The sequence below is a fragment of the Esox lucius genome, chromosome 15, assembly GCF_011004845.1.
Source record: "Esox lucius isolate fEsoLuc1 chromosome 15, fEsoLuc1.pri, whole genome shotgun sequence".
Classification (NCBI taxonomy): domain Eukaryota; kingdom Metazoa; phylum Chordata; class Actinopteri; order Esociformes; family Esocidae; genus Esox; species Esox lucius.
Genome location: NC_047583.1, coordinates 6,047,209 through 6,062,150, shown reverse-complemented (window position 1 = coordinate 6,062,150; position 14,942 = coordinate 6,047,209). Strand labels below are relative to the sequence as shown.

At 42.8% G+C, this 14,942-nt stretch overlaps 1 protein-coding gene across 4 annotated transcripts; it reads right to left on the bottom strand.

Moving 5' to 3' along the window:
* Positions 1-55: 55 nt before the first annotated feature.
* cdkl1 (cyclin-dependent kinase-like 1 (CDC2-related kinase)) lies at positions 56-14,214 on the bottom strand. Of its 4 annotated transcripts, XM_010896284.3 has the most exons (10): positions 10,483-12,350; positions 8,987-9,239; positions 6,692-6,813; positions 3,992-4,064; positions 3,076-3,166; positions 2,510-2,710; positions 1,497-1,579; positions 1,344-1,400; positions 983-1,147; positions 56-830 (listed from the first exon to the last, which is right to left on the bottom strand). In XM_010896284.3, the coding sequence occupies exons 2-10, from the start codon at positions 9,185-9,187 to the stop codon at positions 729-731; spliced, it is 1,095 nt and encodes a 364-aa protein (XP_010894586.1). In that variant the 5' UTR covers positions 9,188-9,239; positions 10,483-12,350; the 3' UTR covers positions 56-728. The 4 variants fall into 4 exon arrangements, with proteins under 4 accessions (XP_010894586.1, XP_019909864.2, XP_019909863.2 ...); XM_020054305.3 differs by lacking the exon at positions 10,483-12,350 and adding an exon at positions 13,676-14,214 and having other exon boundaries at positions 729-1,147; XM_020054304.3 differs by having other exon boundaries at positions 729-1,147; positions 8,987-9,281.
* Between the last annotated feature and the right edge of the window lie 728 nt (positions 14,215-14,942).

Here is a 14,942-nt window from a genome sequence, read left to right as displayed (position 1 = left end):
ATTGATGAAAGAGTTCATTGGTATTTAGTCATACAAAAATATTAAAAAAGTAACATTTGGCAAACCATTTATGGCAGTATGTCACGGTGCTGCCTCCAAGTTACTGACTACATTACAGACCTGTGGCAGATCTCACAATTCAGGCCTGAATTGGTGTTTGACATCAGCTAACCACATAAGATACAGCAGTCTCATGCTTGACCGCATAGTCGATGACTCTACATTCAACTGCTGGCTTAGGAAACCTACAGCCTTTGAGAACCTACGCCCAATGCCTGTTTAGTTGTTTAGCATATCAGTTAACACTTCATATGATATTTACAATCTGACGAATACCACACCACACAGCACAGTTGTTGATGTAACCATTGGTTGATTCAATGATGTCTGCTTGTAACATTACTAAAATCTACCAGCACAGCAAAAGTCTGCTCCTTGTCTTCAATGTACTGTATAGATATACAAAATACAAACAAAAGGTATAGATGTACAAAATACAAACAAAATACACATTAAAATGGAGGCAACACCACTTAACTATAATGTCTCTCAGTCATGCATAGAAAGTATTCACAATAATTCTCCAATTAAAATCTTGGTTCAACTGATCTGCTTTCTTAGGAACCAATCAACTGCATTCCTTTCGCAATGTGATCCACTTCCCCGCTTCCAGTTCCCGAGCCGACCAGAGTATTTTGATCGCACTGTTCTGATCTAAAATGGTGGTTTTAGATGTTAGGAAAATGGTAGTTGAATTTTCTCAGGTTGCTGTAGTACTTCTTGTTGTCCAGTGCTGGGAAGATATTGCTGCTAGTGAGCTGTGGCAAATACTGGAGGGAGGGAGAGGAACAAACTCAGAGATGCAACAATATCACCACAACCACTGGAATAGAATATAACGGTGTGTACTGCATAGCAGAGAAACCCATTTGTTTGTGCAGCATTTTTCTGAGGCCGTGGAAAGACGTATAACAGCACTGACTCCAGGTGGGAGGTGTTTTCGGGGCAGGAGGCGTGACCGCCGATTGGTGGAGCGGTCGTGATCCCGGCCGCGGCTTTCGCTGTCGTCCCGCTGGCTGTCGAAGTACGGGTGTTCCAGAAGCTGTTCACAAGTCAGACGCTCTGTCGGGTCCATACGCAAACAGCCCTGGGGTCAGAGGGCAAAGGCCAGTCAGGCACAGAGAGGGAAAGTGGAGATTTAGGTGGAATATAACTGCCAAGAATACAGCATTAGAGATTACACATTGCCTATCCATAACATGAGAGATGAATTGTGTCAATTAAACATCCTGTACAATACTAAACCCAGTATATGGAGTTCAGTCAGTCACTGGTAGACTAACCTTCATTAGACTGAGTGCTTGATATGACAGGTTAGGGTATCTCTGCTGGAGAGTTTCCTAGGAAAGACACAAAGAAAACAATTTAGGGACAGTTGCCAAGTGTATCAAACACCTGGGTAGATCTGGCCAGTGATGTCCATCAGATGTTCTCACCATCTCCTGAGGCTCCGGGATACACACTCCACTGAAGAACTGGTTGTTGCTAAACACCTGCTGGTGGCGGGGGGTCAGGTCCCCTGTAGACAAAAGAAAAAGCTCTGGTCTCTCCGATCTCAAAGAAACAGCGCTTACACTGACACCGATCTCTCCAATCTCAAAGAAACAGCTCTTTTACACTGACACCGATCTCTCCAATCTCAAAGAAACAGTACTTACACTGACACTGATCTCTCCAATCTCAAAGAAACCGCACTTACACTGACACTGATCTCTCCAATCTCAAAGAAACAGCTCTTTTACGCTGACACCGATCTCTCCAATCTCAAAGAAACAGCACTTACACTGACACCGATCTCTCCAATCTCAAAGAAACCGCACTTACACTGACACTGATCTCTCCAATCTCAAAGAAACAGCTCTTACACTGACACTGATCTCTCCAATCTCAAAGAAACAGCTCTTACACTGACACCGATCTCTCCAATCTCAAAGAAACAGTACTTACACTGACACTGATCTCTCCAATCTCAAAGAAACCGCACTTACACTGACACCGATCTCTCCAATCTCAAAGAAACAGCTCTTTTACGCTGACACCGATCTCTCCAATCTCAAAGAAACAGCACTTACACTGACACCGATCTCTCCAATCTCAAAGAAACCGCACTTACACTGACACTGATCTCTCCAATCTCAAAGAAACAGCTCTTACACTGACACTGATCTCTCCAATCTCAAAGAAACAGCTCTTACACTGACACTGATCTCTCCAATCTCAAAGAAACAGCTCTTACACTGACACTGGTCACTCAAATCACGCTGTTGTCAAGATTACCCTCCTCAAGACTGCCCTAAAATCTAACAAACAGGAAAATAGGAAAAGTGAGTTTACTTTCCTTAGAGAAGTATTAGGCTAGTGAGCACAGCTAGCACTGCACTACAAAGGAAGTAGGATGCAAAAAGCAGGGCCCTTTGTGAAACAAGCTACATCCGTGGGTCCCACCTACCCAGAGTCTTCCTGATCAGATAGAGCTGGTCCATGTCGGACTTGCCGGGCCACAGGGGGATACCGGAAAGCAACTCGGCAAACACGCACCCAACCGCCCAGACATCGACAGGGGGTCCGTACTGAGTATCCCCCACCAGGAGCTCTGGGGCACGGTACCACCGCGTAGCCACATAGTCTGTGTAGTAGTCACATGGTCCGGCTTTAGGCAAACACAACGGGAAGAGGAAGAGACATTCAGGGGGGCTTTGAAGCTTAAAACCAAAAATTGTACTCTTGGAGACGACAGTTGTTGGCAAATGGCTTCTGCATTCCCAGCACGGGCAACAACAAACGTTGTTTAACATCTGTTCAGGAGGAACAGATGTTCCTCAAGACCTGCCGTGAGTATGTCCACCTCTCTATTATTAAATAGAGTTTACGGCGGAAAGATGGAATGGTTTACAGCACTACAGGAACATTAATTCCAAACCAACAGACAATTTTCAGGTTCAAAGAATTAAAAAAGAAACAGAAAACCAAAGACGGTACTTTGACGCCAAATGGCGAAGCCCCAAGATGACTTACTGAGTATCCTGGCAAACCCAAAGTCACAGAGCTTGATGACCTGCTGTTTAGTGATGAGAATGTTCTCCGGCTTCACGTCTCTGTGGATGCACTGAGGAACACAACGTGGACAGAAACTCACAGTTACGATTGAAATCAGTGACTTCGCAGGGTCAGAGAGAGGCACCATTCATTCAATCACAGCTGATTCACATAGTGAGGTAGTTGATCTGGGTATGTGGGAGAAAAAAGCCTGGTTCCCGATCTGTGTACTGTGCTTCCAATTCCTACGATTCACTGTCACACTGTTAGGATGTTGCAAAGCAAACAGATCTGGTAGCAGGCTAGAGAAGGCTCGCAATCTGCTCAGAGAAGCAAGCTGAGGGAACTGACAAGAATTTGTCAAATCTGAACTACTCTGTTGCAAAACATTTTGCCACGGTGTGCACTAATGAATATACCACATAGCCGAACTTTGGCTGAGCAGTTGGACTGTTACGAGGGCCCTCTGGTGTTTGCTGTGTCTCGGTTAAACATTAACGGCAGGTCAGCCAGGAGACAGGAACGCCAGTAAAACCAGCGGTGTTGTGGGTGGGGCCAGGGGTGCGGAGGGAGGGAGAGCGAGACAGAGAAGGGAGGGTGGCAGGCGGAGGTGGTGGGGGAGGAGATAGGTAATGAATGTGGGAAGCTGTGAGAAATGATTTTCCCTGCAACTAGTTGATCTATTAGCAGGGAAGGTAAAGAGCTAAGCATTGACTGGGTTTGGAAGAGAGAGAGAACCTTCTGAAAAACCCATTTGGGTTCTGGGTAAAAGCCCTCTGGATTAAAAAAAAACCATGGAATTATCTGGAAAGGGTTATTCGTGGAACTGAAAAAAGGAACTACCTGGAACCCAAAGTGGTTCTTCAAAGCGTCCCCAGTATTGGGCAGAACTTACATTTTGCTTGTGGCAGAAGTTGACGGCCTGGAGTGTTTGCCAGGTGATGCTCTTCACCAGGTGCTCCGGAACACTGAAAGCCAACAAACTAATTACTGATAGAATGTAATTAAATTAGAATTTTAGGGATTCCCCCTCACTTCCCTAATTCTCTCTTTCACACACACAGGGCCGGTCCTAGGCGTGGGCAACATTGGCAGTTGCTTAGGGCTCACACACACACAAACACACACACACATTGTTACAGCAATGTTATATTATTAGCTATGTATAATGTAACAATATGCAAATACAATGACAACATTTCAAATCTTGCTGCTGTGAAATTTTGCCCAACACATATGGGAATTCATCAAGGTTTGATTTCTTTTCGAATTCTTTGTGGGTCTCTTTGATCTGTGGGAAATATGCAGATCTAATGTGATCTTAAATTCGGCTTATGAAGGTTATGAAGTACAGATCCGTTTCCACTTTATTTTGTCAGGTCTTCCCACAGCCGCCGCTTCATAGAAATGTCATCCTAACTGAGTCTGTATATAGAGAGTGTGTTTTAAAAATGTTTGGCCAATCACAAGCATCAAGTGTTCTTTGTTGGTGAGCCGACCATGACCTTCACAATTAGCAGACAAAAAGATAACTTGAGTAATTTGAATCAAATTCTGTTTGGGATTTTGAGTTTGAAGTTGTTATTGTCTCTCAGGTCATTGTTTACAGTCACCTGTGTTGTGGATGAATATGCTGAGGTATTTTTAACAGTTTGATTGCTCTATTGCGACGCTATTTAGGTAGAATGTATGTTCATGGTCTTGGCTTCCCACTCCCCATCCCCACATTGGGTCTAACTAACAGATGTTGTGGTGTAGCTGAACAGTACTGTCTCTACTATTTTACAGGTGGGGAGGTGTACCTGAACAGTACTGTCTCTACTATTTTACAGGTGGGGAGGTGTACCTGAACAGTACTGTCTCTACTATTTAACAGGTGGGGAGGTGTACCTGAACAGTACTGTCTCTACTATTTTACAGGTGGGGAGGTGTAGCTGAACAGTACTGTCTCTACTATTTTACAGGCGGGAGGTGTACCTGAACAGTACTGTCTCTACTATTTTAAAGCTGGGGAGGTGTATCTGAACAGTACTGTCTCTACTATTTTACAGGCGGGGAGGTGTAGCTGAACAGTACTGTCTCTACTATTTTACAGGCGGGGAGGTGTAGCTGAACAGTACTGTCTCTACTATTTTACAGGCGGGGAGGTGTAGCTGAACAGTACTGTCTCTACTATTTTACAGGCGGGGAGATGTAGCTGAACAGTACTGTCTCTACTATTTTACAGGCGGGGAGGTGTAGCTGAACAGTACTGTCTCTACTATTTTACAGGCGGGAGGTGTACCTGAACAGTACTGTCTCTACTATTTTACAGGTGGGGAGGTGTATCTGAACAGTACTGTCTCTACTATTTTACAGGCGGGGAGGTGTAGCTGAACAGTACTGTCTCTACTATTTTACAGGTGGGGAGGTGTACCTGAACATTACTGTCTCTACTATTTTACAGGTGGGGAGGTGTACCTGAACAGTACTGTCTCTACTATTTTACAGGCGGGGAGGTGTATCTGAACAGTACGGTCTCTACTATTTTACAGGCGCGGAGGTGTAGCTGAACAGTACGGTCTCTACTATTTTACAGGCGCGGAGGTGTAGCTGAACAGTACTGTCTCTACTATTTTAAAGCTGGGGAGGTGAGGCTGAAAAGTCTCTCTATTTTAAACAGTGGTACGGGGGCAGGGGATGTTGTTTCAGTGCCCATCTATCAGTGTTGCCATAGTAATAGCTAAATCAAGCCTTACAACTGGCCAATATTAACAATGGCCAGGTGCCAAACCACAGCCTGTTCCTTATTTAGAGCACAACTTTCAGCCCCAGCAACCAATAGGGGCTCTGATCAAAAGAAATGCACTATGTATGAAATAGGGTGTCATTAGGAACACTGACCAGACGCCCTCCATAATGTCACCTTTCACCAGCCCATGACCAGGCAACCAGCCAGGAAGGTAACAAGCCAGGAACCAGACAACTACAAACTCTTTTTTATGTCTGTGTTCTTGTGTTATGAACTTTGTGTGTGTATTTTGACCTGTGTGTGTGTGTGTGTTTTGACCTGTGTTTTGTTTGTGTATTCTTACAGCCCCGCCTCCTTCTGCATGCTAACACAGCATTCTGGGAGTGCATCAATATAAACATTCCGCAGCGAGCAGGTCAGTCTCTGTGGTAACAGCCAAACACTGGGGCTATCAGTGCAGGACACACAGATACACAACCTAGAAAACATCAGGATGTGTGTGTGTGATCCATGCCTGTTTGTAGAACAGGGACATCAGGTCTCCACATTACAAAGATTGTACGACCTGAAACATCTGTCACCACAATGTTTTTTGACAGGTTCTTAGTAGGGACAATTTGCTTTCCTGCTTAGGGGACCCTGATATTTGGGCATAGTGTTAGAATTTGGTTTACTTTTAGATTTAGGCATTACACATTATGTTCAGGTGTTATGACTAGGTTTAGTTTAGGCATAATTGTTAGGTTTTTGAGGTTAAGGTTAGGGTAAGGGATGGGTCAGGAAATTGGGAACATGGATTTCTGGGTCAGGGTTAGGTCTCAGGTGCCCACATGGAAAGAAAGTGTGTGTGTGAGAGAGACTCACCCTCTGGGGTACTTGTCCAGTTCGTGGAGAACAGTGTGGTCACAGTACTCAAACACCAGGTGTAGCTTCCGTTTTCTCCTGAAGACCTCAATCAGGTTCACAAGGTTGGAGTGCTTCAGCTGCTGCTCAGACAATAGACGCACACAGCAAATATTAAAAACACATTCTGTCTCCCAAAGCATCTCTGCTACACCATACAAATGACAAACACTTGTGAAATGTTGTATAAATCCAGATATAGATATACTAGAGCTGTTGTATGGATCCAGTTATAGATATCCTAGAACTGTTGTATGGATCCAGGTATAGATGTAATAGAACAGCTGTGTCTGTGTAAGCATTCCACAGTGCTGTGTCCACATCCGAAACACAGTGAGATGACTGTATAGCTGATAAATAGAGTAGCCGACAAGCTCCCACACGTCTTATTAAACACAGTGAGATGACTGTATAGCTGATAAATAGATGGATGTATTTGCTTTGTCAAGAGTGGCCGACAAGCTTCCACACGTCTTATCAAACACAGAGAGATTACGGTAAGAGAAAGGGTGATTAACACGCCATGGTCAACAATGACAACCTGTCCGTCTCCATGGAGACCTGGTGGTTATGACGCCGTGGCGACTGCGGTCTACCACAGGAAGCTGTCGGGGAATGACCGTAGAAGTTGGCCAAATGTCTCCCATCAGGTCAAAGGATGTCACAACAACAATACTAGTGATCCTATATCTTACAGAAACTGCCTCAAGGCACATAAACACTCCTCTGCCAAACCTCTATTGTCAGCCCTCTATGAAGAAATCCAATGGGACGTCACAACTTTGACATGAGCCTTTTGAGGTTGGGTAAGGATCACGGTCAGGGTTAGGATTACGGTCAGGGTTAGGATTACGGTCAGGGTTAGGATTAAGGTCAGGGTTAGGATTACGGTCAGGGTTAGGATTACGGTCAGGGTTAGGATCACGGTCAGGGTTAGGATTACGGTCAGGGTTAGGATCATGGTCAGGGTTAGGATCACGGTCAGGGTAAGGATCACGGTCAGGGTTAGGATTACGGTCAGGGTTAGGATTACGGTCAGGGTTAGGATTACGGTCAGGGTTAGGGTCGTCCCAAAAATCCCAGATAACACTAAACACCATCTTACTCTGCAAACCTTACTCTACTGTTCTTCATCATCGCCATCATCATGAGCATGTGGTACTGGGTTATGTGGCTGAAGACTTCTGACCTGATTTACAGTGAAATGAATAATCATTCTGGAAGAGCTGCATCTGGCTGTTTGAAAATAAGGCTTTATTTAGACCTAAACATTTCCCTAAAAGCGGAGTTAAAACCCTGTATGATAATGTTGGGGCCCCAGGGTTCTCTCTCTGCATTCAACAGAAAGCCGTTAAAACGGGAGCAGTAACCAAGAACAAAGAAATAAACTGAGGGCCACTGACAGGACCCCCTCCCCCCTCGTTCAATGACGTTTCACAGGGGTACAGCCAGCCTGTGAAGAGAAAGGCCAGCGGGACTTCATTCACCCACACTGTCCACATAGCACGCTGAATGTTCTGGAGAATCCCAGACACTGAGGAGCACATTCTGAAAAGCTTACAACCAGTCATAGTGAAGGTTGTAACCAGGTGTTTTCTGGTCCCTGCCTAAACCTTAACCTATGAGTCAAAACTTATAACATAGGCAATAGGTGTTGGCCTGTCATTTACAACTGGCTAACGTCATAACTTTAAAACCAGGACCAAGTGTTGTGGGGCAGCAGATTCCTGAACGTTCCTACCTTAAGCCGACAGTGTAGCTTCCTCCCTAACAGCTTGCCCTGTGAGATCATGGTAGTTCTTAACTCCGTTTCATGTGCGCAAAGGAAGTGTGTGTATTTGTGTCTTTGAGAAAGAGCCTGTTAGAGAAAATATTCCTTAAGGTCCTTCCCAGAACGTGACTTGTACCAGCATCCAAAGCCATCCACATCGGAAAGCTGCAGTGGAAGCCACCACTTTGGAGTACCAGAATTTGGGTTCAACACTGTCAGCTCTGGGATTTGATGCACCAACCTTTTGGTTACTGACTATCTGCCAGCTTTCATCGCTAATTTCGTCATCACATCTGAAACAATTTAACAGCTACAAAGACCACGGGCCACTTTGTGGGAGGCCTTGCCAAACATTATTTTTTAACTCTCAGACTTTAAGAGCAAGGAAAATGCTGATAACCTTGGGACCCACACACACACTCACACAGGAGACAGAGACAAGAGAAGGAAAACATTTATATGCCTCAAGGGTGGACGGTGTTTACCTTCAGCATTCTAATCTCTCGCAGAGCGATCTTCTTAATGATGGGATCATCTTCTGACTCTACAAACTTCTTGATGGCAACGATCTGCCCCGTGTCTCTGTTTCGGCACTTGAAAACGACGCCGTAAGACCCCTCCCCAATCTTCGCTATCTTCTCATACTTCTCCATGGTCATTGAAGGGCGTGCTGAAGGGCAGGGCATCAACCAGAAGCTTCACACTTGTCGTCTGAGGAACCTAAAATGCTCTTGGGATCTGAAGAACCAACCAATATGAAAGGTGTGCAGGTTTTTGAATCTGAAGAGAGTGATTCAATATTCGTTAATATATATTTTCCTTATAGTGTACACACTCAGGGACGGACTTGCTGTGCAGGTGCATTTATAGCCCAGTGCGCTACTGTAACTTCAGATTTTTATTGAAATATTTAATTATCTGGCTAAAACACAGGGGGCATTGCTGGTGCCAGTACTCTCCTGAACTAACCGTCATATTAAACTGCTTGATGACTCAGATTGGAGGTGGATTATTCAGGGGTCATCATCAAGTCCAGCAGACTGGTTCACTCGTTTTAGTTCAAGAAACAGTATTGATCGTGAGATTTGAAATGTGTGTGTGTAAAAGCATTATAAACTTTTTTCGACAAAAAAAATCTTCCTAATAAATGTTTGTTAGGCTAACATTCATTTTCAGACTGGTCAAAGTTGTCTAGACGAAATTACATTCTAAATTGCAACGCATTCGGCGCAGACATTACCATTTTAAAAGATTAGGCAAGATAGAAACCTCAGTCGGGAAAAAGTGACTAAAGTCTACAGCTGGGTATTATAATTGATATTATCATATTCGTAAACAGAAAAAATAAGAAAAATAAAAACAATGTTGGAGAGGTCGTTAAAAACCCCCCCAAAAAAAGGATCGGTCTAAAGACACGTGTTACTTCTGTCCAGCAAGTAGAATATGACATATATAATAATAAAATAAATAACATCTATAACCTATATTTAACAATACGTTTTTTTTAAATAATAATAACGAAAATTGTGAAAAAAACTATCGAATAGCTTGTAGGAATAGAGGCCCGAAACGTACCCTAAACACAACATCTAATTGTAGTTAGTCAAAGATTAATTTATTAGCTTGTGGAAACATTACACCTCCCTTAGGACAGTTTGATTGCGTAACGAAAACATTTGCAATGCAAAGTGAATAAAGGTCTTCTAAAGTAAATAAATAGCTAAATAATATGTGCGTTCTGCGAAGGCAATATAATGGAAATCAAAGTATTTCACTACAAATCCTTCATTATATCTACAAACACGTTCGATTAAATAGTACATTAACACATTTTATCGCAAAACGAAAAAGTATATAAGTATGCCTTTTGATATAAAATAAAGTTGCATGTTTACAAAAAAAAAATTATCATCAACCTAAAGACTGTGCATGTAATGGCATGCTGCACTTGATAACTCGATTTTGGTAAAGCCTTACTCACCTATCTCGTTTAGATATCAAGGCGGCAAATACAAGATCATCGGTTTCTGAGCGGAGAGAGGAGCTAGACTGGCATACATCCACCGACAGGAGAAAGGAGATGAGCATTTACTTTCACGTTGTCGGAACCAGTAGCTAGGTCTGCTCTCAGAAGGCTTTCCTTTTTCAGCCCGGTCCCCATAGGAACTGGCGGGCTGACTCCACCCCCCTCACGTCACACGCTCCTGCAGCTTGAGCTAAACAGCAGGTTGGTGAGCGTTGTTGTTGAGCAGTGTAGGGCCCAGATGGCACCTGTTGTCCCAGACTCACGGGCATCATCCTGAATTTTACCCTACTCACTAATGGGCCAGATATTAAAGCATAAACCAGTGACAGGCGCTGGTGGTCGGTACATTAAAAAGATATGCTATTTTTCTCCAGTCATATTGTCATGTTGGAAGCAAATAACCATGAACAAAAATGTAAGCTTGCATCAGTAATTACATCAGTAATGATAGGCCTTCCACCACTCTCCTGAAAAAGGTATTCGAAACTGACACCTGCTTCATAATCAGTTCATAGGCTATATGGCCACACTTCATGAACAGGATACGTCAGTCCTATTTCAACAACTCAGAGCTACAAACTAAAAACAAATAACATGTACAGGCAACCTAATTAGTCCCTCAATATAATTCCAATTTCCTTATTGCCGAGATCTCTGGTAGAAACAAGAGAAGTACGCCTAATCCAATCTTAGTGTGACAAGACACTCTTTCCATATTTAATTTTTATTTATTTCATCAGAAACAATGCACAACTGAACTTAAATCTCACAGATGAGAAGTGATGTGTTGCACCTGATTTAGCTAATAGCTAATTTATATCAGTAGTCGTCCCCCCGTCCCTCCCGCCACAGATGGGCATGTAGACATTTAAACATACACACAGACGCATTCAGTACAGCAAACATTATGGATAATTGTAATGAACTACACATAAAATTGAATGCACTTAAAGACAGACCTGATAAATTTGGACGTGATCCATTTCTTTGCCTCAAATGAGAATGGTTTGCCACATTTGTTCATTGTGAGACAGGCGTTGTTGAACCAGTCAAAAAAACATTCTCCATGACTGCTGTTGACTTGACTGCCACCTGCTCTGCACTCTTTCCGTGGGTGTAGATGACTGTATCATCTGCATACTTCTGGATCTCCACTCCTGGACATACCGAAGTAATTGATATAAAGATTGAATAACAGGGGCCCAAGCATGGACCCTTGGGGCACTCCAATGGTCAAATCTAGATCGTTTTGTGTGGCTTAGATATTAGCCAGGGTCCTAATGAATTAGATATTAGGAAATAAAACCTCAACACATTCTCTAATGTGTTTTCACTTAAGCCAACTGGGTGCAAAGCGTTAAAGCTACCCAGCAACCCAGTCAGCTAGCTCAGAAGATACTACTAAGATAGTATAGAGATTAATTAAATTTAGCTAGTATTGTCAAATACCTAAAAATCTCTCTCTAATTACCCATCACGCTTGTCTTCTTTATCAGCAGTTTTTTGCTGGACCGCGTAAGCGAATATCACTGACTGACTCTTTTTAAATAGCGTAGTGGTCCCGAGTTCGTTTCTCCTTGCAGGCAAAGCCAAGTAGGCATTATGAATTGTTCCATATAGATGAAAACTGGCAGTTTATGGTTATATTAGGACTGTTTCTGGTGGATTTTCGAAGAACGCATCTGTGCATGCATTTTGGCTCAGGATAGACAAACATATTTGCTGCTTACAACATACAGTTGTTACGTTAGTCTTAACTGAAACTGTATACGGTTATATTGCAACTTTTCCTGGCATGGAATAGTTCACCTTCAGTCTCGCTAGCAATTGCTCAATTCTTATGATTATTCCTAGGAAGTTAGTAGATACAAGTAAGCCTATTACTGGCTAATAAGCTGTTAAAACGGCCAATGGTAAAAGCAATACAGTCCATAGACGCTATGGTGGATGTAAACGTATTGTAACACCCCTGGCCGGGATGCTAAATCAGGAGTCGGAGTCAGAGAGCACCGGGTAGAATTTATTAACCCTAACAAGACAGCTGTGTGGCCACTGTCTACGCCCAACACTATCTGTTAACACACAGACTCTTGACAAACTCTCTCCTAGATCTGTAGCAACTCAGACAAGTATCACACATTACGGTTCTCTATCACACACAGGGGTGGAGCCACAAGAGAGAGAGAGACCCCTGGACACGCCCCTGCTGTCCCCGAGCCCCCAGAGATGCCCTCCTCACTGCGGGACGTCCCACCCGGTAAAACAGCCCCACCTAACTGTCAGGCCCCGCCCCCTAATGAAACATAACTGAGCAACTAAGAACTTAAATGAACACAGGGTCACTACAGTATTAAGTAACGTTTAACACAATCCTCAAAGGAGTCTAGCGACTGCTAAAACGTGTAATGCCGTGGTGTAGTGGTCAAGGACAGTGCCTCACGTGTGGAATACCTAATTTCGAATCAATTGACAGCAACCTCATTTATTTATTATTTCTGGTAGATTGCACGATTCTCTTGTCTTTTCACTTGATGAAAAACTTATTGCGGTCCGGCTGAACTGGGCTTGCCTGGTTTCTTGTTTACACATCTCCCGCACCGCAGCTCCGGCTCCTCGTTACCCGGAAACGAGATGGTTATGGGTGCGATGAACGGCTTCGTTAAAATATTTTATGAAACTAAAATCAGTGCCTGCGAGACTGGGTTTACTTCACAACACACGGTCAATCATACAAGCAAGGGGTGATCATAAATTCTACAAAATCTTTGCCCCATAATATTTTCTCTCCTCTCCAGTAGAGCATAAATGCCTGAAAAAAACGAGTATATTCTTTTGAACACATTCCTGTACTTCCTGTCTGAAATGTTCAATAAAAAACATTTTGAAATATAGTAACAAGGAATATGTAGACAATATAGAATAACAATAGCGTGGATATAAATACGAAGTACCCTACAACTGCGCAGGGACGCCAGTTAATGGAGGTCGTACTGACAGGTGGGGGTGCCGCACCTTGGTACAGCATATAAACCAAACAGTAGAACGTGATATTTGGCATTTTGTGGGAATGTGCAGTTATTTAAAGGGACAGGATAAATGTATGGGTAGAATTCAGTATGTATTATCATCTTGAGCTGAATATACTTACCTTGTCAAGTTTGTGGGGGATCAAGTTACGGGCATCTCTGTAACGCCGCCCAGATTTGCTTTGTCTGACCGTGATATCATTCATCGGCTTTACGCAACGTTAAATACCAAACACTGCTCCAGCTTCTGGCTAATTCAGACTAGTCCACTGAGGCCAATTAGTAATTGGTAGTTAAATCATTGGAACAACGGGGATGCAAGAAACCGTAGAGTGAGTTATGGAAATTGTTCCCCTGTGGTAACATCACCTCACGAATGTAAATAGACCGACAGTTCGTCTGGATGTCGTCCATCTTTTTAAACAGACAAAAAGTTAAATCAAAAAATATTTTTTTAAGGGGCGGGGGCCATTTTTTTCTTTACGGAACAGGAAACTGCGGTGGACGACTATTTTGCTGAAGAAACAGTGGTCCTAATCGATGTTACAAGCAGAAAAACTGAGACCAGGGCTGAGATCGCAAGACCACCACACCCGACAAAACCTTAAAATGAGATTTCTTGGCCCTATGGATACGTTAGCCAATCAGAAGAGCTGAACTTGCGCACAGACCATTGGTTCTCAATGGCTCAGATTGTATGGCAAGCCGTTTTAACATTTATTCCTCAATACTTACTAGTTACTATTTTAAAGTGACTAGTACTTATTCTCTAGTGTCTATTCTAGTTTTACTAGTAGCTATTCATTAGATACTAGTACTTTAGTTCTAGTATCTATTCCAATAACTATTCAATTGTTACTAGCAACAAATTCCAGGTTTTTACAACTTAATTCTATGGCGGATCTGCCCCTTCAGATATCTACTATTTGCTTCTGACTAGAAACTATTAAAATAGTCACTGGTATCTATTTCAGTTTTACTAGTAACTATTTAATAGATACTAGTAAAACTGAAATAGCTTTACTAGTAATAACTTATATTAACTTCAAAACAGTTACTAGTACGTTTTTTCATGAAATGTAAAAATGGCTTGCCATTTTAGCTAGTATCCAATGAATAGTAACTGGTAAAACTGAAATAGATACTAGTAATCCATGGAGAAGTAACTTAATAAGTACTAGTGACTTTAAAATAGTTTAGTACGTTTTCTTTGGATTAGACGTTAAATTGGCTTGCCATATAAATACTGGGGCTTGCGTAGCAAGAGGCATGAGGTTCAGCTTTACTTCCTATTATTCATCATTCATCCCCCTTACACCATTCCATTTTGGTCACATTCTAATATGGTTATTGTCAAGCCAAACACGAGTTAGGAAACACCTCTCGGGC

Bases quoted from the DNA above. Each gene is read 5' to 3' on its own strand.
- cdkl1 (XM_020054305.3), bottom strand. From the start codon at position 9,187: ATGCCCTGCCCTTCAGCACGCCCTTCAATGACCATGGAGAAGTATGAG. The intron at 4,065-6,691 runs GTGAGTCTCTCT...GTTGGCTTTCAG, and splicing joins CTGGACAAGTACCCCAGAGG to TGTTCCGGAGCACCTGGTGA. The intron at 1,580-2,509 runs GTAGGTGGGACC...TTTTGTCTACAG, and splicing joins TCTGATCAGGAAGACTCTGG to GGGACCTGACCCCCCGCCAC.